Here is a 26,981-nt window from a genome sequence, read left to right as displayed (position 1 = left end):
ATACTGTCCTAAATGGTGACTGTATCCACAATTCTTGCACTATGTTCCTCCCAAGGACTATTCAGCAGCCAAATTAAAACACCTTCAGCTAGATTAAAGAGGTCATGTCTGATACAAGTATTTTTAGAGGTTACCTGAACTCAGAAAATTCAATCTTAATATCAACCTCTCTTTGGATTATATAGTTCAATATTATACAAGTATAATATTCTTATGGAATGACCTCAGTTTGGATATCAGGTTTTTTAAGAAATGTATACTAAGAAATGTATTTACCAGAGACAGGACTCTAAAGACAGACTAAAGGTTATAGGTCTCAGTAACATTTCCTCACACATTGAAAAAAAAGTTTTAAAAGTTTAAAACTGAAAAATTATCAGGGGAAGATATCCCACATGTAACGGTGGGCTGTGATCCTTGCTTGCTTGTTTACCTTTATTAACTATGGTGAACAAGGGCATGTGTACTTGTACCCAGAGAAGAGCCAGTTACACTATTCATTTTATTTAATTCTATTTTTTTTTTGCCATGCCATGCAGCTTATTGAATTTTAGTTTCCCCACCAGTGACTGAACCTGGACACTGGCAGTGAAAACACTAAGTCTTAACTTAGTGGACCACCAGGGGATTCCCCTGTTCTATTTTTTAAAATGGAAGACCTTATGAGTGATAGTTCTACAGGCCATGAGTTTAATGTTAATGATCTAATAATACATATTAAATAAGGTATCTTGAGGACTTCCCTGGCAGTCGAGTAGATAAGACTCTGTGTATCCACTGCAGGGGGATGGATGCTGGTTGGATCCCTGGGCAGGGAACTAAGATCCCACACGCCAAAAAATAAGTAAATAAATAAAATTTTCCAGTGGTCATGTATGGATGTGAGAGCTGGATTGTAAAGAAAACTGAGCGCCGAAGAACTGATGCTTTTGAACTGTGGTGTTGGAGAAGACTCCTGAGAGTCCCTTGGACTGCAAGGAGATCCAACCAGTCCATCCAACCATCCATCCTAAAGGAGATCAGTCCTATGTGTTCATTGAAAGGACTGATGCTGAAGCTGAAACTCCAATACTTTGGTCATCTGATGTGAAGAGCTGACTCATTGGAAAAGACCCTGATGCTGGGAAAGATTGAGGGCAGGAGGAGAAGGGGACGACACAGGATGAGATGGTTGGATGGCATCACTGACACAATGGACATGAGTTTGAGTAAACTCCGGGAGTCGGTGATGGACAGGGAGGCCTGGCGTGCTGTGATTCATGGGGTCGCAAAGAGTCGGACACGACTGAGTGACTGAATTGAACTGAAATAAATAAGGTATCTTTACACAGAAACATACAAAACAAGGTTATGTATTGATGGGGAAGTGATGAAAATGTGACCAGAGCAACATTAGGTTTTTCGTTTTCTTTCATCATTAGGTTTTGAAGGAACCAATCTTGCATTTCCCATAGGAGCAATGGTTCAGGACTTGCTAATTCTTTGCTTGCAGGGACTTTAACAGAACATAACTAATGCTGTTAATGAGAACTGATTACTTCTAAGGAAACTACTTCTTTTCAAAAGAAGAGGAAGCTCAAACACAGGCAGCCTTGCATTTTTCTTATGGAACAAAGTTGCATATGTTTTCTGACACATGATACAGCCACACCAGGTTTTGCTTCTAGCAACAGAATTGGGAGCTAGTCTCCTATTGGAACACTAAATATTTTTTTAATCCCCCCAATGCTTACACTGTAATAGATTTACTATATTTTGAAGGAAAGAAGTTGGCCTCCAAAATTAAACTCAGTGAAAAAACAATTTTTTAGCTTTTCCATACAGAAATCTAGAAATTATCCAGGATTTTTAAAGTCAAAATGTCTTATAATTACTGACATTGAAAGTTTTGTATAATAAAGAGTATATGGCTGGTTAAAGTACAACTTCCTAGAGGGAAGAAGCTTTTCAAACTGTAGAGGAAATACTTTCGCTAATACCTATATGCATGCACACACAGCTAAGTCATCCTACTGGTAAAACAATAACAATAACACTTGTGTTAACACTTGTGTAGGTTTAAGACACAATAATGCTTATACTAAAAAAAAAAAAAAAAAAAGGTACTGTTAAGTGATAAAACACAGTGGTCACTGAAAAATAAAGACTATTTAGTTGAGATGACCAAACAACACAATGAGAAAAAGCTTTCTGAGAAAGTACCCAAGAATTGGTACTCAGAGAAACAAGTGATTTCTATGAGCCAGTAGAGGAATACCAATGCTGAAAATGAAGATTCATTTTGAGTACATTATCTTAACTCTACACCAAAGATTAGATTGACAAACCAGTCAGAAAGAATCTTGATTCAAAAAAGGACCTGTTTACCACTGGAGGTAATGAAAACACCAACTCTTCATCTCAAAGTAATTTATCCTGTCTTTCCAGTTGGAAATGTATTTAAAGGTATTAATAACTAAGCAAACCCAGTTAGTAATGAGGAAATCTATTTTTATAGAAAAATGCCAGCTAACAATTATAGAAATAACAATAATAGAAGTAGAAAATTCACCATTTCACAATCTTAACAAAATTACTAACCAGACAAGGACTGAAAATGAACACTAAATCTCTTAGGTGAAAGACTGTCAGAAAATCCTATATGCTGCCAAAGCATCTTCCAATAGATTATGTGCCAAATGCAAGAGGAAATTACAATGAAGAGTTTTGACTATCACCTCCTTAATCTACCGATCAAACAACAGGATAAAAAGACCATGGTCTCTTCAGTAAGTCAATGTCATAGAGAGAAAGAGAAAAGTGAAGGGAACTGTTCTAGATTTTAAAGCCCTAACAGATATAATAATCAAATGTAATGGATGGTCCTTGATCATGCACTGGTTGTAACAAACCAGATATAAAAGACATTTTGAGGACAACTGGGAAAATGTGAATATGAATGGATCACGAGATCATGTTAGGGAATTAAATGTCAAATGTTTACATTTTATGTTAAAATACTCATGGGGGAAAATGATGGCTATATTACAGGTTTGTGAATATTCAATTACTATTCTATTTTTATGTTTGCAGAATCTAAAAATTTTAAAAGTTTAAAAAGAAAGAGAGGAAGAATATTCTAGCTTGGGAGTCAAGGGCAATTATGAAATTACGAGGTGAAAGAAAAAACATTTTACAGGGTAAAATAAATGATTATTTTAGGTTATATTTAGTAAAAAACTAGTATGTAATTTGCCTACTTGCTTCAGTGTGAGATAATCTGATATGCTAAATATATTAGCACCCAAATGGTTTACTATGCTTTAGACATAAGAGGGAAAAAGAGATAAAGTAAAGGAGAAAACTCAAAGTCTCTTGAGTCTTTTAATGAGGCAGAAGTAGTAAGGTCAGACAGCTTTCTACCACAGATGAGATGGACTCATGAGTACAAAGTCAGCATGTTTATAATAGCCAGGACATGGAAGCAACCTAGATGTCCATCAGCATGAAAGTTTTTAACTTCCTACAACCAACTATAAGGCAGAGAAACATCTGAGGTCAAGTATTTCTAAACATTCCTTGGGGTTTCCCTGGTGGCTCAGTGGTAAAGAATCCACCTGCCAATGCAGGAGACACAGATTTGATCCCTGGGTCAGGAAGATCCCATATGCTTCAGAGCAGCTAAGCCCATGCACCACCACGACCGAGCTTGTGCTCTAAGCCCGGGAGCCACCACTACTGAGGTCTGAAGCCCACACGCCCTATACATAGCCTGTGCTCTGCAACAAGAGCAGGCACTCCAATGAGAAGCCCTCTCACCACAACTAGAGAGCAGCCCCGCTCGCTGCAACTAGAGAAACTCCCACACAGCAACAAAGACTCAGCATGGCCCAAAAAAACACTAATAAACAAAGAAACAAAAATAAACAAATAAAAACTGCTTAAAAAAACAACAAAAACATTTCTTATTTAGTTACCTGTTTTGGCTGCCTTTCTAAGACTTCAGCTTTTAACCAGGTTTCAACTTCTTCAATTTTCTTTTTATGCACAGCAAGTTCATGCTAAAATTTTCAAGTTTAAAATAAAAACACTTTAACTCAAAAATTTCTGATACATCGCACAGACTATTGTACACATTTTTAATGAAAAAACTAGCAAATGAGTAACATAATAAAAAAGTCTTTTTGATTGTACTTCTTTATATTCATATGGAAAAATTCTATTGTTAAACTGACCACAACATATGAATATCTGAAGCACATCTGAAATTATAAAATATTTAAAAATCCTGAAATATATTTTATTAAGGTAATAAATAGGGAGGGACTTTACAAAAAATTAAACAGATTAAGTCAATGTTAGGGGTTGATTAAATGAAACTAAATCAAAGACAAATAACCAATGATATATCTTCAGAATAACTGCTGGGAAAATTCGAGACTGGAAATATAAAAAAACTTAGAAGTTATTATTTTTTTCTAATTCATTTAGGCAAAAAGGTTTTTATGAATAATAACAAAAATGCACATCCCTCTCCTTCCTGAAACTAAATTATGAAGACTTCTTTGTATGCTAATTATTACCTGAGTTTCTGGTTTGTATTTATCCACCCATGGTTCATTTTCTGACAGATATTCTTTTGAATTTTCTAGACCACAGATCTGTTTAGAGGAAGATAGGTTTCCTCCTTTGCTAGCCGGAAATCGGCTACTTTCTAATGTGGAAGGCACCTTTTTTCTTCTAAGACTTGAGTTATTCACACTTAATGATGCGGCAGTAATAGCAGAAATGCTTGTAGTCTCTGAAAAACCATCAAATGATGGGTCTACCCAGTTTGTTACCTGAAAAAAAGAAACCATATAAATAAAGTTACATTTTTTTGCATCTATTCCCTATGTAACTACTCTATTAAAAATTCTTCTATTAGCAACATTGACAATAAATCTCACAAATTCTTTAAATAAAACTGACTCTATGTATGTTATTCTTCTACTTTACAATAAGTATAAATGCATGCTTATCTACTTGACCATGGCAATGATAAATGCCATATAGATGAATACAGAGTACAAACAATTATTTTTATAAATAATCTTTCCAGGGTAAAGATTGGTGGCTTCCCTGGTAGCTCAGACAGTAAAGAATCTGCCTGCAATGCAGGAGACCCAGATTCAATCCCTGGGTTGGAAAAACCCTGGAGAAGGAAATGACAATCCACTTCAGTATTTTTGCCTGGCGAATCCCACGGACAGAGGAGCCTGGTGGCTACAGTCCATGGGGTTGCAAAGAGTTGGATACAACTGAGTGACTTTCACTTTCAGGGTAAAGATGAGGCTGATTCTTTTAAAACTCATTTGTAGCTTTGAAACACAAAAATTAAAATCACCTATCAAAAAAGAAGTAAAACAGAATAAAGAAAAAGGCAACCACGTAGAGCAGTAAGAAAAGGAACACTTCTGCCTAGACCAGATTAATATATTCACAAACTAAGAACCATTTCATACATTGAAGTAATCCCTATCAACCTTAAGACTTGTGAGGATAAGGTCTAAGAATACTGATGCTATGAATAATCCGTATGTATGACTTGATTATATTTTTCTTCAGCTCACGAAGCAACTAGTATGTTTCTGAAAGGGAAGCAGGCTTTCCAGAGAGGATGATCTGTCAGATTTGTTCAGGAAAATGAGTACTAGGTTAATAGAGCAGGAAAGTCAGTGAGTTCTACTTCACGGTCCTCTGGTCTATAGAAACTCCTGACCTCTCTATTCCCCTCCATCATTTCCTTTTCTTTAAAATCCTTCATAATGATACACAGTGAAAAATGCAAAAACAAAATATTTTAACCTAAAAATATTTAGGAGTATTAAAAATACTTAATTTTTTAATTATTAAAAATATTTAATAATTTTATTTTTAAAAGTGAACTTTTTCTTAACATTCCAACAGTATAAATCTAGAAAAATCTAGTTCAGTGCCTGACTTTTGGAATTCCCTGCCTGGCTAACAAGGGGGAACAAAGATATATTTTCCTTGAAGAATGCTCAGCCACAGTTGTGAACCATTTACTTACTACACAGTGCTTCTTGCTGGGAAGGAAAGAAAAAAACAAACAAACAGAGATTGGCACTGCAAGTAGGCTCAGGAGAAGGGAGTTAGAGCTTACAGGTATTTTATGAATGCAAAATCACACTTCATTCCTCTTATAAAGGCAGAGGTTAGGATTATGATCAGTAGAGGGTAAAGGAAGGAAGACCTCTGGGGAAAACAATTTCAGTCATAGCTACCCCTCTCATTTCCTCCTCTTTAAAAGACTATCACTGGTACTACAATTTTGGCCCCTTTCCTTTATAAAAATAGAGTACATGAAAATATGAGTAGTAGTAAAACTCTTAATAGCAATTCTCATCTAGCAACTTCAATATGCATATTACTCATAAATTTTAAAGTTTTATTTCTTACATAAATGTGAATTTTTCCTTAAAAAAAAAAAAAAGAAGAAACAGCAAAGTTAAATAATCTACTTACAGTCAGAGGACAATCAGATCCACCACTAGGAAAATGGATAACTTCCAGTACACTGTCTGACACCCATCCTACCCATCCACCAGCTGTACTGAGAACTGGTACACGGAACCACATAATTTCTAAGAGGTGGGGCTTTTCAAGTTATAATACCACATACAACATATTTCTCTCTGATTGCTCTTTCATTCCCAATGTTCATCACAGCACTGTTTACAATAGCTAGGACATGGAAGCAACTTAGATGTCCATTGGCAGATGAATGGATAAGAAAACTCTGGTACATATATATACAATAGAATATTACTAAGCTATTAGAATACATTTGAATCAGTTCTAATGAGGTGAATGAAACTGGAGCCTATTACACAGAGTGAAGTAAGTCAGAAAGAAAAACACCAATACAGTATATTAATGCATATATATGGAATTTAGAAAGATGGTAACGATGACCCTATATGTGAGACAGCAAAAGAGACACAGATATAAAGAACAGACTTTTGGACTCTGTGGGAGAAGGAGAGGGTGGGATGATCTGAGAGAACAGCATTGATATATGTATATTACCGTATGTGAAATAGATCACCAGTCCAAGTTCAATGTGTGAAACAGGGCACTCAAAGCTGGTGTACTGGGACAACCCCGGGGAGGGGATGGGGAGAGAGGTGGGAGGGGGGTTCGGGATGGGGGACACATGTACATCCATGGCTGATTCATGTCAGTGTATGGCAAAAACCACTAAAATATTGTAAAGTAATTAGCCTCCAATTAAAATAAATAAATGAATTTAAAAAAATTAAGGTTGTGTTTTCAGTGCACAGTTGTTTCACAATTATTAGAGTCTTTAGATCACTAATTATAATAAGTACTGGGCACCATTACTTTGATTGCAGTAACAAGTCATTAGGAACATATTCAAAAATTTATAACTCCTTTTGGGCAACTATCACATGGCCATTTTAGTGTATCATACCTTTGTGGAAGATACCTTTGGTCTAAAAAAAGTTTTTGACATTATAAACTTCAATAGTTCCCATCCGTAGTATACAACCTGTAGTACATTAAAGTATAATTCACCTAGGGGCAAAAAAAGAAAAAAAATCTCAAATTCAGAAAATTGTAAAACAGAAGTACAGTAATATGTATTGGTAAAATCAACAACATAATAAAGGCTCAAGAACTAGTGAAAGAGAATACTGTAAATATACATGCAGTAAGAAATCAAAATGGTAAAGTGAATTTTATTTTTAATGACTATAACTGTCAATTATCTACAGAGATACAGTTTTCACATGAACTCAGTAATACATTAGGTAACACAGAAAAACCAGACATTTGTGTACTTCTGTTTTGTTAAGAAAAATTAAACTATTCTCTTTGTGCAGTTTTTATACTGAAAATTAAAATTTTCCACACTTCAGGGCCTCCCTGGTAGTCCAGTGGTTAAGAACTGTGCCCTGCAATGGAGGGGACATCAGTTCCACTCCTGGTCTGGAAAGAGCCCCCATACCAGAGCAACTAAGCCCCTGCACGGCAACTACTGGGCTCACACACACTAAAGGCGGGGAGTACCCAACCAGAAGTCCACACACTGCCACCAGAGCGTAGCTCCTACTCACCGCAACTAGAGAAAGCCTGCAAGCAGCAAGGAAGACCCAGGGCAGCCAAAAATAAATAAAATAAATCAATTTTTTCCCCCCACACTTTAAATTTCAAAAAATTTCCCCAAATTTCAAACAACCAAAAAAGCACCATACAATGAATTCAGACTTATCACTGACTTTAGACAAAGACTTTATATTTTACTATGAAGTTTTTCTGTAACGGTTTGTTCTTTTTTGAATACGTCATCAAGACATTTTTTTGGCAACACTCTTCTGAATTTCATAGTTCTTCAATGTTTACATAAACTGACGAACTCAGCAATTTTAAGTTTGCGAGAAGGAAAGTTCTTTAAAGTCAAAAACCTGTAAACTGAGCTTTATAGTTTGGAGACACACGTAATTTATGTGTAAACACTTCCACACACTAGAAAGCAAATCATACACACTCACAAATTTTTCACAACTGGGAACATCTTTGCAGTTTCAAAGAGGTACATAGGTGGAAAAAAGCACCTCTTTGAGTGAACATAGTTGGCAGGTCGAAATAAGAGAGACAGACTGTTGTTCTAGTCAGAATTCTAGTTGCTCTTTGAAAACAAGGCTGACAGTTACCTCCTTTTAAAAATAGGCAACTGTCCTTGAGGATACCAGGTTCCTGAAAAGAGATGTCAGCGGCAGAAGAGACCTTGAAGAGTATTTCTAGCACACCCACCACCACCCTACACACTGCACTGGAGATAACTAAGCTGAAATATTTGTCCAAGGTCAGGCTGCTAGTCAGGCGAGAGCCGAGACGAACTCCCGTGCCTCTGCTCCAGGCCAGAGCTCAGCACCCCACCCTCTCACCCCCAGATGGGATGGGCAGTTCGGGAGGAGGAGCCACGAGAGGCCGGGAGGCGTGAAGGCAGACATGGATTCGCGTCTCGAGGACATATATACACCACAGCCGCAGCAACGACAGCCTTACTTTCGGGTAGCTGCATCCCCTCGCGGGCGGAGGGGAGCGGTGGAGCCCAGGCTCTGCTCCAGATGGAAGGCAATCCACCCGGCCCTGCCCGAGCTCAGCGCGGAAGCCTCTCAGAGGCCCCGCCCCTCGGGGACCTTCCAGATCTGTCGGCGCTTCCGCGACCCAGTCCGGAGGGCGGGGCCGCCTAAGGAGCGACTGTCTTAGGCATCCAGCGCATTGCCTGACTCGAAGCGCCAGCCCGACCGCTGCCGGTATCTCGGACCCTGCGATGCAAGCGTGTCCTCGAGGGCTGGGTAACCCACTGTGGGTGACGAGGCGACGGAGGTGGGTCTCGAGTGCCCCTCCAGGCCTCGAGTACCCCGGGCCGCTGGCGCTTGCCGTTGCCCGCCCCTGCCGGCCCCTCCCAGGAGTGTGTAGAGCGCGTGTGCAGAGGCGTGCGGAGCCAGCGCGGCGAGGACCATGTTGCTTCCGAACATCCTGCTCACCGGTCAGGGCGCGCGGTGGGGTGCTGTCGAGGGGCTCGGCTGGCCTGGGACGCCGAGTGCTCTGGGGCCTGGCCCGAAGGGTTCCTTTAGTGTTCTGTGGGGAGGTTCGGCGAGGGTCCCGTGGCGGGGTTGTCGTCAGGGCGTCGACCCGGCCCTCGCGGCGGTTTTGCGGGAGGCGGGGGGAGGGGACGACGAACGTTAATTCTGTTGGCGAGAGGTGGCCTTCTCTGTGAGGCGGAGAGAGGTAGATAGATCCAGCTCACTTTTCTGGCAAGCTGCCTAATCTTTCTTAATCACGTTTTTGTTTGTAAAATGGCTGTTGCTTTACTTGGGTAGGGTTGTCTTTGGGTTGTTAGCTAAATAGCATAAAGCAGTATCTGACCCTTAGTAGATTTGTTAATGATGGATGCCATTATTAGGTCTTGAGGCTTCTTGAGCTGCCTCTCATTTTTCCTTTGTATCTGAGAGTCAGGTGAAAGGAGTCGGATGTTTGTGCTGTGGATGATTCATTTGTCATAAACGCTGGCGGAGGTTGCTTCAGGGGCTTTTTAAATTTTAAGAACAGAAGGCATCGACTGAGATCTCTGGTCGTTTCTCGTCCAGAGGTGCTGTAAGATTCCCGGGATGATTGTGGGGTTTCTTCTGGGTCTTTGGATCCATACTCAAGGCGCCTGTTATATATGAGGGGCCCTAAAATGCCGCATAGTGACTTCAAGAATATTATTTCTAATTTGTTTAACTCTGAAAATGTCTTAACTGTTAAATTGTAGTAGGTAATAGCATCACGGGACATTCATGTCAAAATCTAATGGGTGTAGATGCTGTTGCAATACAAAATTGAGGCGCTCTTTGTGGAAACAAAGCAGTTGTATCTTTCAACAAAACAAGCATACTGGCAGCACATAAGTCTTGACTGTTGCTGAGAGCAGCAGATTAACGTCAACAAATTAACATTTAGCCTGCTCTTTAAGAGGAATGTTTTACAACATCTTATTTATTTGTGTCAGACAGTATCTTAATTTTTTAATATTAAACCATATCGTCAAAAATATAAATGAGCATTTTATTGAAAACATGGTGAGTTTAGGATTCAAACTTGGTGTATTATAGTGGACTGGAGGTAAAATGTTATTTTCCTTACAGGTTGACCTGAATTTATTCCTTTTATCTTTAATTATAATGACCAGATTTTATAATTTTGGCGGCATTAAATCTGAACAGCTGAAAATTAGAGTATGATTATCTTGAAGCAATATGAAAAAGGGAAGGTGAAGAACAATGTATAGTATTGCCATTTATGTAGGAGAAGGAAATGTATGTATATATATTGATATATATGTATGCAATGTGTATATATGTATACACGTTAAATAAATGGTGGCAGTTTATTTGAGGTGGCTAATTTTATTCTGGGAATTTCCATGATGGCAAACAGTCTGTGATTGGCATTAGATTCTCCCAAGCCCCACTTGCTCTGGTAAAATCAGATACACTGGGTGAAATTCTGATATCCAGCAGGCTTTGGGTAGTTCATTAGGTTATGGTGTGTGTTCATATAGGATTGCTAATTAGGAAACTCTTCATTTCAGTTGTTGAGAACCTTAAGGGGAGATCAGTGGCTAAAGTCTAATGAGTATTTCATGAACAGTATTTTTCTGTGGCTTGTCTTACAGGTACACCAGGGGTTGGAAAAACTACATTAGGCAAAGAACTTGCATCAAGATCAGGACTGAAATACGTTAATGTGGGTGATTTAGCTCGAGAAGGTAAGGGACACTTTGGTGTTAGGTTTGTTTATTTAAAAAGTGAGAGATAAATAATGAAGTATTAGCACTTTTATTTGTGAGAAAGAAGAGAAAATTTTCCATGAAGGAATTTATGCTCTGTTGGGGACATAGAAATAGAACATATTGTCTAATGCTGTGTCCTGGTTATTTTGACTGCTGTGTCCCCTCTGCAATTGGCTAGCAGTTTTTGTGGACAGTAAAAACTGGAACAGCTTCCATGAAGACAGGACTGTTTGAATATGAGGAAGAGTATTTTGAGTTGTGCTAAGCATATATGTATAGAGAGAAAGATAGTCTGTGAGCTTACTGGAAGGACAGAATTTTGAACTCAGGCAGTAGGATATGGCTGTACTACGGTCTTAGATTAGTTTGATAGATGCATGCCTGCAAGCATCTGCACATGTTTTTAAAGTATATGTTTTTACCTATTTTACCCTGGTTTTTCCCAGTCTTTGATCACTTCCATTATTTGTGTCTTCATCTTTTTATATTCTCTAATGGGTAGAAACTCGATAAATTTAAGTAAAGGAACCTTAATGTGCCTCATTAAAATTGAAAAGATGTAACATTTTTTAATTTCTGTTTTTAAAAACTTGTATTTAAAAAATTTTAAGTTCCTGACAGTTGCTACTAAAGTAACTATTTCACATTTGATCTAATGTACATATTTTTTTCAAATGATCTAAAGTTTGATCACCGGATATCATGGAGTCTGGCAAGATGGCTTCTCCCAAGAGCATGCCGAAAGATGCACAGATGATGGCACAAATCCTGAAGGATATGGGGATTACAGAATATGAGCCAAGAGTTATAAATCAGATGTTGGAGTTTGCCTTCCGATATGTGACCACAATTCTAGATGATGCAAAAATTTATTCAAGTCATGCTAAGAAAGCTACTGTCGATGCAGATGATGTGCGATTGGCAATCCAGTGTCGTGCTGACCAGTCTTTTACCTCTCCTCCACCAAGAGATTTTTTATTAGATATTGCAAGGCAAAGAAATCAAACCCCTTTGCCATTGATCAAGCCTTACTCAGGTCCTAGATTGCCACCTGATAGGTATTGCTTGACTGCTCCAAATTATAGACTTAAGTCTTTACAAAAAAAGGCATCTACTTCTGCAGGAAGAATAACAGTTCCACGGTTAAGTGTTGGTTCAGTTACTAGCAGACCAAGTACTCCCACGCTTGGCACACCAACCCCACAAGCCATGTCCGTTTCAACTAAAGTAGGGACTCCAGTGTCCCTCACAGGGCAAAGGTTCACAGTACAGATGCCCACTTCACAGTCCCCAGCTGTAAAAGCTTCAATTCCTGCAACATCAGCAGTTCAGAATGTTCTAATTAATCCATCATTAATTGGGTCCAAAAATATTCTTATTACCACTAACATGGTCTCATCACAAAATACTGCCAATGAAGCATCAAATGCATTGAAAAGAAAGCACGATGATGATGATGACGATGATGACGACGATGATGACTATGATAATTTGTAATCTAGCCTTGACGCATGTAACATGTATACTTGATTTTGACTCTATTGTACTGAGATTAAACATGCATGCTAGATGTTTCCATGTTGTGTTCTAGAAAAAATAGTATTTAATGAGTAAATATGCTTACCATACTTTTCGATTGAGCTGTCGTGTTAGATTTTCTTTAATAGGATTAGTAATGGTTTCTCATCAGCCTTTAAGTGTAAAAAATAAAGTTGTAATTCGTGCATTTAATTGTTGGTACTTTGGCAATTATGTTCTTAGTTTTTTTTTTTTATAATTGCAGTTTTCCACCTCATCACCAACAGAAATAGCAGTTGGAAAAACTTGAAGTTGCTGCAGTCTACTCCTTAACCATTAGAGTCACTTCTAGTGTTTTCACATGTTTAGATCATAGTATGATCTCTGGTGTTGAGTCACTCTTAGGGGCCATTCTTTCAGATTGCTGAAAGAATTCAGATTGATAACCATGTCTGCTTTTTAGAGAGACCACTTGGTCAGGATTTTTATTTATAGTGAACCTTATCCATTTGGGCTTCCCTGGCACTCAGATGGTAAAGAATCTGCCTGCAGTGCAGGAGACCTGGGTTTGATCTCTGGGTCGGGAATATCCCCTGGAGAAGGGAATGGCTACCCACTCCAGTGTTTTTGTCTGGAGAATGCCATGGACAGAGGAGCCTGCCCGGCTTCAGTCCATAGAGTTGCAAAAAGTCAGACACGACTGAGTGACAAACACTTATCCATTTAGATTTACCTTTTTCAATTGCCAGGGTTTTTCTTAGGTCCTATTTTTCTATTCCTTTGCTAATATTTAAGGATCCTTGGTGTGTCTCTCAGTATCTCACTACTTAAAAATTTTAAGTTTTTTCCCAGCTTCCCTTTGTGCAGGTCAGTTATGTATCTTTGCTCATCATATTCTTGATACTATAAGCTAGTATCATGCTTATATTTTTAATCCAGGTTTGGTGTTCAAATTATAGTTGATAAAACTTAGGTCTTTATTTGCTACTGTGTATAGCTTGTCATTCTGCATTTTATACCCATATGAAATCTGGTTTGTTCCTTTGCCTGTGCAACTTTACTATTTCAGAGTCACCCGTGTGCTTGTCGCTAAGTCATGTCTGACTCTTTTGTGACCCAATAGACTGTAGCCCGCCAGTCTCTTTTGTCCATGGTGGCTCTTCTGTCCAGCATGAAGACTGGAGTGGGTTGCCATTTCCTCCTCTCAGAGTTACATACAGTAGTCAATTTCAGTCATGTCTTCCAGTTCTCACCCACTCAATTTTATGTTCCTAAACTTAATGAAATAATCTGTCATGAATAGCATTGAGAGCAACAGTAACACCAGAACCAAGGATAATCCACAGTAAGACACTCTCCTCTTGAGTCTGCTTTACACACAAACCATTTTAGTTGTGTGCCTTGATGGTGCATGGTCTTGACCATTCTGTTTGTATTTTATTGATGAGTTATTTAATGAGATGGAATCTTCCTTATAAATGGGGCATTTTTCCTCCTATTATGCCAGATAAAGGATTCTGGTCTGACTTAACATGTTAGATGATGTGCTTTATTAGATTTTTCAAAATGTATCAGATTTTTTGCCCCCACAGATGCCATTTGAATATACCTGAAAATCTAACTAGGAGATAGTCTGAGACATTCAGCTGCCTCATTTTTTCCCAAATGGTAATATGTTTTAAGGGAAACCACTCAGTCTTCTACAAAGCACTGTTTCTCAATGGGGTGATTTTGTCCTTCGGGGGATATTCCGAGACATTTTTGCTTGTCACAACTGGAGTGGGAGGTTTTCTTCTAATCTCTAATGGGTCGATGCCAAGGATTCTGCTGAACATCCTGAAATTCACAGGACAGTCCTCTGTCTTCATAATGAATTCAGTTCAGTCACTCGTCATGTCCGATTCTTTGCGACCCCATGGACTGCAGCACCCCAGGCTTCCTTGTCCATCACCAACTCTGGAAGCTTACTCAAACTCTTGTCCATTGAGTCTGTGATACCATCCAACCATCTCAACTTCTGTCGTTCCCTTCCCCCGCCTTCAATCTTTCCCAGCATCAGGGTCTTTTCCAGTGAGTCAGTTCTTTGCATCAGGTGGCCAAAGTGTTGGAGTTTCAGCTTCAGCGTCCGTCCTTCCAATGAATATTCAGGACTGATTTCCTTTAGGATTGACTGGTTGGATCTCCTTGCAGTCCAAGGGACTCTCCAAGAGTCTTCTCCAACACCATACTTCAAAAGCATCAATTCTTCGGCGCTTAGCTTTCTTTATAGTCCAACTCTCACATCTGTATATGAATACTGGAAAATCAGAGCTTTGACTAGATGGACCTTTGTTGGCAAAGTAATGTCTCTGCTTTTTAATGGGCTGTCTAGGTTGGTCACAGCTTTTCTTCCAAGGAGCAAGTGGCCAAGCTCAAAATGTCAGTAGTATTTCAGGTTTAGAAACCTGCTGTAAGTCATGAGACCAAAACAAAACTGGTTTTAAATGAATGTGCCTAAATGGAGTTTATTGCCATCCTGGTAATCATGTTAAATTTCTGTATTATTTGTAAGAGACCATCTATGTTGCTTAGAACTAAAGCAGGAAAAATTAGGTGGGGATTTAAGCTTAATAAAACTAGAGAGAGTCCTGACTGTGGAGGGACCAAGACTGCTTTCCTTATCCCTCTTCATTCAGCCTGCATTCCTCTCTGTCCTGTCCCATGTGCAGTCATTTAATTACACTTGTTATCAGCATCCTTAATTGTTCTGCCACTAGTTTATCAATCTTCAGCCCCTGTCCCTAACCCCAGCATGCTCATGGATCTAGACATTAGATGCATTTCAAATATCTGGCCCACAACACTTAAAATCTTGGTGTGTTTCTAACTCAAGGATTGGCAGGCTGCTCCTGGTTTTGTAGGAGCCACTAGCTAAAGAGTAGGGTGTAAATTCTGAAATATTTACTGTCTGGCCCTTTATAGAAAAAGCTTGCCATCCCCACTCTAACCTTTGTGTATCTCATTTTTCCCCTCACTTTAATAACCTACCACTAGAAGACTTTGAAACTAACTTATTCCTTGTCCTCTCACCAGCACTGCTATCCCAACGCTTTCATCTGATTCTTGCTTTCCCACCACATATGTCTTTTCCTCTGTGATCTTGTAATCCTGCCTTTCTGTCTAGTGATCTCATTGACTCAGACTGGTCAGTTATTTTTGCTGGTGACTCTTAGATTAATAATTAAAACTTAGCCCAATTTATAGACATCTACTAGATGTAACCATCTGGATAGTCCTGGACATTTCCAAATGAATGTTTAGGTGCTCTGTGGTCCTCCCTGACTGCTTGTCCACTCCTGATTCCTGTCCCACCACACATACAAATGCATTCACATGCTAGCCAGATGCACTTGGCTTCTAATCTTGATAGTTTAAAAAATCCGTTTGAAACCCCTATTCCATTCATAAGACCACTGATGCTGTGTCCCTGGTACCACTGAGCCATCCTCAAGACCATTAGTGCTGAATCTCAGTATCTCATTGTTGTTTAGTTGCTGAGTCGTGTCTGACTCTTTTGTGACCCTGCGGACTGGAGCCCACCAGGATCCTCTGTCCATAGGATTTTCCAGGCAAGAATACTAGATACTAGAATACTAGTTGCCGTTTCCTACTCCAAGTGATCTTCCCAACCCAGGGATTGAACCTGAGTCTCCTGCATTGGCAGGCTGATTCTTTACATATTGAGCCACCTGGGAACGAAGGATCATCTTACCTACCTTTTTTTCCTTAGCTTCAAGTTTCTACTTAGAAGTTACCTCCTCCAGGAAGCTTCCCCAAATATCCTGCTTATGTTCTTCACCTAAAAGATGCCCATCTTATTGCTCAAAGCACCATGATCCACAGCATTAAATATTACAATTTCCAGGTTACTTGTCTATCATCTCTCATGTTACTGTAAACTGTTGAAGGGAAGGACTAAGTTGGTCTTGGTGTTCAATTTGTTCACTATTATATCTTCATTTCCTCTGTAATTACTGGACATGGTGTTAGATAAATGTTTTTTGAAATGAATGTTTGAAAGCTTGAATTACACTATTTTATTAAAATGTATTAACATGATTTTAAAAAATCCTGCATTTCAGCATTGCAATACATAAAGACTTTTAATAATGAAGTTAATACTGCTATAGTTGTATTTTAGACAACATATATTAAAAGTTGTATTTTAGACAACATATACTAGTCTGGACTTAAAATATGAAGGAACATTTATCTACTCCAGATTCCCACATAGTACAAAATCAGCGGTAGGTATTCTTCATTTTGTGGCATTGTGATATATATATATATATATATACACACATATGTATATATGGAAAGTAATGTAAAAATAATGGAGAAATTTAACAACCTAATTTACTTAAGTTTAATTACATACTTCAGCCAGTTAGTAAACAAGATTTAACTAATTCACTGTTGTTGAGTATTTTAAAGCATCTTTTATACTTTTTTCTGGTTAGAAATTCAGAGGTCAAAGAAATCTCTGGACAGGACATTTTTCTTGAAAAAATTACAGATTTCCAGGGCGGTTGTGGTATTGCGGTAATCCGGTTCCCGTGGGTGCAGCCATGTGACGACCTGTTTTGCTTCAACAACATTTAACTTGGATCCACTTAGAGAAACTTATGGGATTCCTTTTTACTTAGAGTACCTCGCCCACTGGCTGGAGTACTTCTTCATTGCAGAGGCCCCTGGTGGAGAGTTAATGGGTTATACCATGGGCAAAGCAGAAGGCTCAGTGGCAAGGGAAGAATGGCATGGGCACATCATAGCTCTGTCGTTGCCCTGGAATTTTGGTGCCATGGTTTGGCTGCTAAACTTATGGAGTTATTAGAGGAGGTTTCAGAAAGAACGGGTGGATTTTTAGTTGATCTCTTTGTAAGAGTGTCTAACCCAGTTGCTGTCAACATGTACAAGCGGCTAGGCTACAGCATGGACACAATAGTCAGGAGTACTATTTATTCAGCGCGCAATGGGGAGCCGGATGAGGACTCTTTACAATATGAGGAAAGCACGATCCAAGGACAGTGAGAAATCCATCATACCATTACCTCTTCCTGTGAGGCCAGAAGACACTGAATAACCATGAACAGTGGTTCTTAGGCTGATGATGCTCCAGATAGTTTATGGACAATATTATTTTCATTAGATGATCTTGGAGCTCTATTAGGAGAAAAGGGGCTCATTTAGCTCTTAAAGACTTCAAGAAAATACAGGTTATTAACTTATTTTAAGTCTTCTTTTCTACTAGCAATATTATACCTTCTAAAGCTGTTCACTGTAATAAAATCCAATAAAAAAAGGCATTTAGGTCAGAAGGGAACATTCCACTGGCATGGCTCATAACATACTATTCACAATGTGCTAGGGAAAAAGCTTGCTCCAGTCTCCTAAATTCTGTGCCTGAGAACCGCTGCTATATATACATTTTTATCTTGTATTGAACTTAAGCTTTAAAAGCATATTTGAATTGTATGAATCTAAGATGTATACTAAAATGCACTGTTGACTCTAAAAAATAATTACACATTTTCAGAGTCAATTTACTAAATACATAATATAACAGTTATAAAAAGGCTCATTTAAATTTGCATCTCTTTAGTAGCTGGGAAAGTCCAACATTTTTTTCATGTATTGTTTATTAATTATCTTTTCCATTCTGTGTGAATTGTTTTCTTATTATTAGGTTACTGTTTTTGAGATATTTATATAATCTACATTTCAGCCCTTTGTCCTAGTATAAATATTTCTCCCTGCTATTAAAAAAAAAAAAATTCTTCAAGAGATTTAACATTTTATTTATTTGAATCAGTTATTTTTTTCACAGACTCAAATGAATCATTCCTTTGTAAAGTTTAGTTTTCCATTAGTTATCTTTGGAATGTAGTAATTAACTTTTTAATCCACCTAGAACTTGTGGTGTAAAGTAAGGGTTTAGATTATTTTCTATATAGTTAACCAGTTTTCCCCACACCAAGACAGTTTAACTTTTTAGCAGGTAAAGTTTCTGGTAGCTGAACAGTAACCCAGGAAGTCCGAGGTCACACTAGGATGCTAGAGAAGTGGTTCATGTGCTCAGAATCGGTCCACAGGCCGATTTCCAGGCAAGACAGTTAAAATTGCCTCTGCCTTCCACTAACCCTCAGGGACTACCCTTCTGTCACTTCAGAACTTATGTCCATTTTAAGCTCATTTCAACCTGTGCCACATTGTTAGGGGGAAGAGGGAGAAGACTATAGCATGCGTTTTGAGATGGCTAAAAGGATGATCTAAGTCTGCCTCGTGAGGACATGCCTCCCAGGGGTTCAGGGTGAGGGTGGGATTGGTATATCTCGCCTCCTTACGACACACTTCATTTGAAAGAGAACGAATTTACTGGAAAGTTTTTATGTTAGATTTAAATTTGCCTTCTTTATGCCTGCCCGCATCATTCTTGTTTTACCTTCTGAAATTTAACCCTTGGCTTTTGGGGATGCTGGAAATCTAGACGTTCAGGAGCATGTGTATACTGACTTTCCTTCCCCAAACCCCGTGAATGTGACCTCGGTGACAAAGGGTTCATTCGTGGAATCAAGCGCCAGTTATTGCTTTTAATAAGTTTCATATCCTTGGCCTAATAAGTTTGGAACTTAATCTGCTGTTAATGTATGTGAGTGTTTAGGACCACAAATACTGAAGTTGGTTCTCTGTTGATGGTTTCAGTTTTGAAACCATCAATAACTAAAGCGGTTGCAGATATACTGTTACCCAAATTTCCTTTTAGACAAAATTCTAACTTATCAGCATTGCTCATTATATTTGGTGTCCATGTGACACTGTGTATTAGTGCCCTCTCTTATCTCTAAAAAAGTAATAGAAAATTACTGAAAGTTACCAAGAAAAGACTACTTTAATACTCCAATGTAAATCTCTTTTAGGGCAGTTATATGATGGCTATGATGAAGAGTATGACTGTCCCATTTTAGATGAAGATAGAGTAAGTACAATTTTTTAAAGTATACATTTAAAAAATTTAATAGGAAAGTTGACCTTAGGTTTTTTTTTTTTTAATTGATTGAATACTGAGGTGATCATTTTTTTTAGCTTATTTATTTTATTATTATTATTTTTTTGACCTCAGTTTTTAAAAGAGTATTCATCTTTATTTTTTCCCTTTCTTACAGGTAGTTGATGAGCTAGAAAACCAAATGAGTGAAGGTGGAGTTATTGTTGATTACCATGGTTGTGATTTCTTCCCTGAACGCTGGTTTCATATAGTATTTGTCCTGAAAACAGATAACAGTATTTTGTACAAAAGACTTGAAAATAGGTAAGAAAGGAAAAACATTACATTCTTTTTTTTTTTTTTTTTTTACATTCTTAAAGTATTATATAAACTTCTTTCAGATTCCTGAAGTTGGCAACTACTAACATCAAAAAGGTTCTATTTGAAAATGTGACTGCTTTATATTTTGTTCTCATTATAAACCAAGTCTGTATAGTACCAACATTCTGAACCTAAGAGAAAAAGATGCATTTGTAAAACACAAGCAGTAGATTCTGACCTAACTGACAGTCTGATTCAGTAAAATGTACTATATAGCAACTATTTAGTCATGCTTTTTCCCTAATGTAAAGCTTGTCTAGGAAAACAGCCAAGACAATAGCATATTCTTTGCTATGGAATGAAAATTACCCACTTAAATCATCCTCACATCAGAAATGAGAAAACTTATGAAAAACTAACAAGATAAATTAACATTTCACAACATATTTGAGTTCATCCTTTCCAAGAGAGCATCAGGCTTAATCTAGAATAACCAAAAAAGCAAAGTTTTATGGAAAACATTTCCCCACTGTCTTTTGATTCAAGCTGTGGCAAAGGGGGAATTTTAAAGGAATTTAGAAAGAAGTTTCTGGAAGGAAAATTCCAGAAGTTTGCCTAACTAAGGTCAGGTTCAGAATTTGTGTTCTCAGTGATCATAGTCAACTCTGACTAAACACCGTTGAATTGTATGTCTGTGTGTGTGTGTGAGTCACACTCTTTGCAACCTCATGGACTGTAGCCTGCCAGGCTCCCTCTGTCCATGAAATTCTCCAGAGAAGAAGACAGGAGGGGGTTGACATTTCCTTCTCCAGGGGATCTTCCCAACCCAGGGATCAAACCTGAGTCTCCCACATTGCAGGCAGATTCTTTACCATCTGAGCTACAAGGGAAGTCAATCCTTGCACAAAAAAGTATAGTATGAAATATACAGGGAAAGTTAGGTGGGAATAATACCTGAAGCTTTCATCATCTTTCTTGAGGCAGAAAAAGCCATTAAAAATATTTGAACAGAGAAGTAATAGAGACAATATGGTACATATGCCTTTTCTCAAAAACCATTTAACATTTTTATTAAAAATTAAAATTTTATGTAAATAAAGATTAAAGTATGAGAAAAGCAGTCTTGTTTTTAGCCATTGAAAAAATTAATCACCTATTTTTTTTAATGAGTAATCACCTATTTAAAGAAAAAAACCTTATTGAAATAAATTCACATACCATATGAATTGTACAGCCCATTTGAAGCATACACTTCAGTGGTTTTCAGTGTATTCACAGAGTTGTATATCCATTATTATAACCAATTTTTAAAAATGTTCACCTCCCCCCCCTTAAAAAAACCCATACCCATTAGCAGTCACTGCCCATCTCCCCTTAGTCCCCAGTCCCAGGCAACCAGTAATTTACTTTCTATCTCTGGATTTGCCTATTTAGGACTTTTTATATAAATGAAATCATATAAAATGTGATCTTTTGTGTCTGGCTTCTTTTATTTAGCATAATGTTTTCAAGGTTCATCTGTGATGTAGCATGTACTGGTACTTCTTTTCATTGCCAAATAATATTCCATTATATGGATATACCATATTTTATTTATCTGTTTATCAGATTATAGACATTTGGGTTGTTTCAACTTTTTGGCAGTTATGAATAATGCTGCTATGAACATTCATGCATGTGTTTTTCTGTGAACATTATGCATTCATTCATTTATCTTGGGTATTGAAGTTTCTCTAGGAATAGGATTTCTGGGTCCCATGTTAAATAGCTATGTATAACTTTTGAGAAACTGTCAGACATTTTCCATAGTGACTGCACCACTTTACATTCCAAAGAGTAGTGTATGAAGCCTCCAGTATTTTCACATCCTTGTTATTATCTTTTTGATTGTAGCCATCCTAGTGGATATGAAGTAGTATCACAATGTACTTTTCATTTGCTTTTCCTTGATGGCTAATGATACTGAGTGCGTTTTCATGTGCTTATGGGCCATTTGTATATCTTTTGGGAAAATATCTATTTAGACCTTTTGCCCAATTTTTAATTGGATTATTTGGCCTTTTTTATAAAGTTGTAAGATTTCTTTATGTATTTTAGATATAAGTCCCTTATCAGATATAAGATTTGCAAAAACTTTCTCCCATTCTGTGGGCTATCTTTCCATAAAGTTAATCACCTTTTGAGTAGTTCAATCTAATTTTGATTGTTACAAAATTGAATTAATTTGAGTCTGAATTTTCCTTACTCATTTCACTAACTAGCTGGCTAATTTACATCTTCCTAAAGATTATACAAGTTAATTTTTTCAGTGTCTTTGGAACTGGTAAACTACAGATACATCTGTGTGATCTAGTACCCAATTAGTATATGATATTCTTTATCATGTGCATTTTATTATATGCCATTTATTTGTTTTATCTGTCTATATCTTAATTCCTCTAACTTTTAAAATTTAGAACCATAACTATAGACTGCTTAATCTCATAGCTGGGCATCTGGCTTGAGGTAAGTAGATGTTTGCTAATTGAATGGCTGACAGATTGTAGGGGGAGGAATGCCAACCTATTATTTCTAGGTAAAGAAACTAAGAAGTATTTTTGTGCGATTCTTCATGTGTTCAAAAAGTGTATAGATTCTGAAGTGTCCAATTTCTAATTTGTTCCTAAAACTCTAGTTAATGCCATTCAGATTATCTCCTCTTTGCCTTCTAGGGGTTATAATGAGAAGAAACTAAAAGATAATATTCAGTGTGAAATTTTTCAAGTTCTTCATGAAGAAGCCTTAGCATCCTACAAGGAAGAAATAGTGCATCAACTGCCGAGCAATAAACCAGAAGATCTAGAGGATAATATCAATCAGATACTGAAATGGATTGAGCATTGGGTCAAAGATCACAGTTCTTAACAAGAATGGCCACTGCACAATCACTCTTGACATCTCTCTGCTGATGTCACATAAATTATTCAATTATCAATAAAACTTTCTTATTGAAATTGTGCTGTTAGACTAGGAGGTGGTTATAAAGGTTTATGTTTGGGTTTTTTCCTCTATGAGAAAGCTAAACTCAAATATAATGAATAATACTATTAAGGATTGAGAGTTAAACTGTAAAAGTTTATTACAGAAGAAAATCAAGATGATCTCTTAAAACACAGGTTAAAGATAAAGCATCAATTTTCCATTTTTATTTCTTAAAAAAAAGAAGTAATACTTGCACTCTGTATAGAATTCAAAATGTACAAAAGCATATACAGATGGTACCCAACTTAAAATGGTTCAGCTTAGGATGTTTTGACTTTATGATGGAGCAAAAGCGAGAACATACACACTAGAAATTGATAGCTTATGGTGAATGATGTCTGATTTGTGATCTGTGAGGAAGATTTAGCTTCGGGACCAGGGACCAGGCTTGATCACTCAAGCTTTTGTGTAGCAGAGTGTTATTAAAGTATAAAAAGGACAGAGAAAGCTTCTGACACAGACATCGGAAGGGGGACAGAGAGCCCCCCTTCCTAGTCTAAGCAAGGGAGTTATATGCTTTTTTAATTAGTTATTACAATAAATCAAAAGAATGTCTCAAGGTTGTAAAGATCTTACTAGACCCCTCCCATAATTTACATTTTAAGGTAACAGGATTAGCCACAAGGTTTTCAGGAAGAAGTAACTGTCCTCAAGCCAGAGACGTTGTTATATAGTCCTTACTAAGGAATGTAGAAAAAAACGTTTGTCCTTTCGTCCTCCTTGAGAATTCCAGAAACTTACCTCTTCTTTGAGAGCCCCAGATCCCACTTTTCCTCAGGGACCCCAGACTTACTATCAACCTGCCTAGGAATTGACTCTTTCAAAATCATGCTTTGAATTTGGATGTTTTCCTGGGCTAGCGATCCGCATGCAGCATGTTACCTGTGATAGTAGGGAGTGGGGGTGGCTGCAGCTCCCAGTCAGCCAGGTGATAATGAGGGTAAACAGCCGATAAAACTCACCGCCACTCTGCACCGTGCAACCGTTTACTCTTTCAGTTTAGCGGTCAGTAACTTACGAGACAGTCAACAAATTATTATAAAACAGGCTTTATGTTAAGATGATTTTGCCCAATTGTAAGTTAATGTAAGTATTCTTACGTTTAAGATAGCATATTTAAGGTAGGCTAGGATGGGAGCTTCGCTGGTCCTCCAGTGGTTAGGACTCCGAGCTTCCACTGCTAGGTGTTGTGGGTTCATCCCAGATTGCAGAACTAGGATCTCACATTCCACAGTGGGGGGGGGGCGGGCAAAAAAAAGGCAGGCTAGGCTGAGCTGTGATATTTGGTAGGTCAGGCGTATTAAGCACATTTTTGACTTAGGATATTTTCAATTTATGATGGATTCATCAGGCTGTAACCCCAACATAAGTCAAGGAAGACCTGTACTAGAAAGGTAGGCTTCCCTTTCAGGCCACCCTGTTATTCAGCCACTGCTAGTTTCCCTCCCTTTAGGAAAGAATGTTTCTGGTTTGGATGTGTGTGTGTGTATGCTTTTTTTAAGCATATGGTAGCATTTTGTGGGTGTGTTGTGTGTGTGTGTGTGTGTGTGCTTTTTTTAAGCATATGGTAGCATGTGTGTGCTTACTTTTTTTCTTTTAAGCATATGGTTACCACATACCATGCTGGAGAAGGCAATGGCACCCTACTCTGGTACTCTTGCTTGGAAAATCCCATGGATGTAGGAAGGCTGCAGTCCATGGGGTCTCTGAGGGTTGGATATGACTGAGCGTCTTCACTTTCACTTTTCACTTTCATGCATTGTAGAAGGGAATGGCAACCCACTCCAGTGTTCTTGCCTGGAGAATCCCAGGGACGGGGGAGCCTGGTAGGCTGCCGTCTATGGGGTCACACAGAGTCGGACACAACTGAAGTGACTTAGCAGCAGCAGCAGCAGCAGCAACATACCATGCAAACTGTTGTGTCATTTTTTTTTCATTTAATGTATTTTGGATATTATACCATCTTAGAACATACAGACCTTCCTATTCTTTATTAAGCTATAACTCACATATAAAATCCACTATTTTAAAGTGTACAGTCCATTTTAAAAATCGTATTCACAAGATTGTGCAACTACCCCATTCTATAACACTTTCATCACCCCAACCAAAAGACATCCCATACCTATTAGCAGTCACTGCTCATTCTTCCCTTCTCCTAGCCCCTTGCTATTACTAGTCCACTTTGTTGCTATAGATTTGCATATCCTGGAGATTTTATATAAATAGAATCATACAATATGTGGTTTTTCATATCTGGCTTCTTTCACTTAGCATAGTGTTTTCACGATTATCCATGTTGGAGGCTTAATGAGTACCTCATTCCTTAATATGGTTGAATAATATTCCACTGTATGGCTATTCCACATCTTGTTTATCCATTCCATCAGCAGCATAGTTGGATCGTATCCATTTCGGGTATTATGTTTTATGAACATTAGTGCACAAGTTTTTGTGTGGATGTATGTTTTCAACTCTCTCGGATATAGCAAAGAGAGAGATTGCTAGGTCATATTGCAACCGAGTTTAGCATTTTCAGGATATGCCAAAATGTTTTCCAAAGTGGTTGCATTACTTTCTATTCTCACCATCCATGTATTGGGATCTAATTCTCCATATTCTTGCCAACACTTGCTACTGTTCACCTAATAGCCATCCTGTAGATACACAGTCGTAGCTTCATTTTGGTTTTGATACATTTCTCTAACGACCAATGCTGTTGAGCATCTTTCCATGTATTAGTCATTTGTGTATCTTCCTTTGGATCCCTAATACTTTGTTTGTTTTGGCCAATCCACGTGGCTTGTGGGATCTTAGTTCCCTGACCAGGGATCGAACCCACTCATGCCCCATGCAGTGGAAGCATGGAGTCCTAACCATTGGATCACCAGGGAATTCCCAGTCATCTGTTTAGAAAGGACTTTTTTCACTAGGATTCACTAAATCCTCTTGTCAAGTGACTGCTACTACTTATCCATCCTAACACTAACATTGCCTCATATTAAGATGTTCCTTGAACAAAGGAAATAATGGAATCTAATACTGAACTATATACATTATAAGACTCTTAAAAATATAAATATGCTTATTAATTTCAGGCCAAGGTTTTCATGTAATGCTTTCATCACAATGCTTTAACATTCATAGTTGTTTGGAAAAAAGTCTTAAAAATAAACCTGCTTATTGTTTGTCTCGGTTTTATCCAAACCTACTTGTAAACTTTTTGTTTAAATAGGCAGTATGATATAAACCAAACTTGAGATAAAAGTGTGGCAAATTTTTAGTCATTTTGTATTTCTGTGAGAGTTCTTAACCTGATTTATTCAGTTTCTCAAAAGTGTCCTGGGACTTCCCTTGTGGTCCAGTAGTTAAGACTCTGGGCTTCCATTGTAGGGAGCATAAGTTTGAAAGTGTCTTAATAAGCTTTGACATGTGCATAAACAGTCATTTTCCCCCCTTATGCCCTTCTTGGTATATTTTTATTTTTGTGGGCTTTGAAATAAGGTATTGGCCTCAGTGGGGCTATATTTCTTCTGCATTCTAAGCATGTCCTACCACCAGTGCCTAACAACATTTGAATTTGTGTGTATCTTTAACACAAGAGTCAGATCTGCAGAGAACTATTTATTCTTTCCAGTTGAGCGGGGAGAGGGCAAGGTGGAAAAAACACCTTGTCTTGGGGGACTTCCCTGGCAGTCCAGTGGTTAAAACTCTGAGCTGCCACCACAGGGGCCATGTGTTTGATAC

General features: G+C 37.9%; 3 protein-coding genes and 1 pseudogene across 7 annotated transcripts in view; 3 read left to right on the top strand and 1 right to left on the bottom strand.

Moving 5' to 3' along the window:
- Positions 1 to 9,187, bottom strand: part of RAD17 (RAD17 checkpoint clamp loader component) — a 33,952-nt gene extending 24,765 nt beyond the window's left edge. The window contains exons 1-4 of one of the 2 annotated variants that reach the window (XM_086362069.1): positions 8,721 to 9,187; positions 7,478 to 7,581; positions 4,563 to 4,820; positions 3,957 to 4,040 (exon numbers count right to left, since the gene is read on the bottom strand). In XM_086362069.1, coding sequence (XP_086218195.1) covers positions 3,957 to 4,040; positions 4,563 to 4,820; positions 7,478 to 7,519 — 384 coding nt within the window. In that variant the 5' untranslated portion in view covers positions 7,520 to 7,581; positions 8,721 to 9,187. The remainder of the gene's footprint in view (positions 1 to 3,956; positions 4,041 to 4,562; positions 4,821 to 7,477; positions 7,582 to 8,720) is intronic. The other variant, XM_086362068.1, reaches the window with a different exon arrangement.
- Positions 9,188 to 9,519: 332 nt separating this feature from the next.
- TAF9 (TATA-box binding protein associated factor 9) lies at positions 9,520 to 13,081 on the top strand. Of its 3 annotated transcripts, none has more exons than XM_086362074.1 (3): positions 9,520 to 9,562; positions 11,234 to 11,326; positions 12,036 to 13,081. In XM_086362074.1, the coding sequence occupies exon 3, from the start codon at positions 12,053 to 12,055 to the stop codon at positions 12,845 to 12,847; it is 795 nt and encodes a 264-aa protein (XP_086218200.1). In that variant the 5' UTR covers positions 9,520 to 9,562; positions 11,234 to 11,326; positions 12,036 to 12,052; the 3' UTR covers positions 12,848 to 13,081. The 3 variants fall into 3 exon arrangements, with proteins under 3 accessions (XP_086218200.1, XP_086218202.1, XP_086218201.1); XM_086362076.1 differs by having other exon boundaries at positions 9,520 to 9,664; XM_086362075.1 differs by having other exon boundaries at positions 9,520 to 9,804.
- Positions 9,520 to 23,206, top strand: AK6 (adenylate kinase 6). 2 transcript variants are annotated; one of them, XM_086362078.1, is made up of 5 exons: positions 9,520 to 9,562; positions 11,234 to 11,326; positions 19,825 to 19,883; positions 20,071 to 20,216; positions 22,925 to 23,206. In XM_086362078.1, the coding sequence occupies exons 1-5, from the start codon at positions 9,535 to 9,537 to the stop codon at positions 23,115 to 23,117; spliced, it is 519 nt and encodes a 172-aa protein (XP_086218204.1). In that variant the 5' UTR covers positions 9,520 to 9,534; the 3' UTR covers positions 23,118 to 23,206. The 2 variants fall into 2 exon arrangements, with proteins under 2 accessions (XP_086218204.1, XP_086218203.1); XM_086362077.1 differs by having other exon boundaries at positions 9,520 to 9,664.
- On the top strand, positions 17,255 to 18,141 carry LOC147350492 (N-alpha-acetyltransferase 20 pseudogene; annotated as a pseudogene).
- Positions 23,207 to 26,981: the final 3,775 nt, after the last annotated feature.

The sequence above is a fragment of the Bos grunniens genome, chromosome 20 (genome assembly GCF_055505025.1).
Source record: "Bos grunniens cultivar Pamir isolate PY7600 chromosome 20, Bosgru_T2T1.0, whole genome shotgun sequence".
Taxonomy (NCBI): Eukaryota; Metazoa; Chordata; class Mammalia; order Artiodactyla; family Bovidae; genus Bos; species Bos grunniens.
This window is presented reverse-complemented; position numbering and strand designations above follow the sequence as displayed.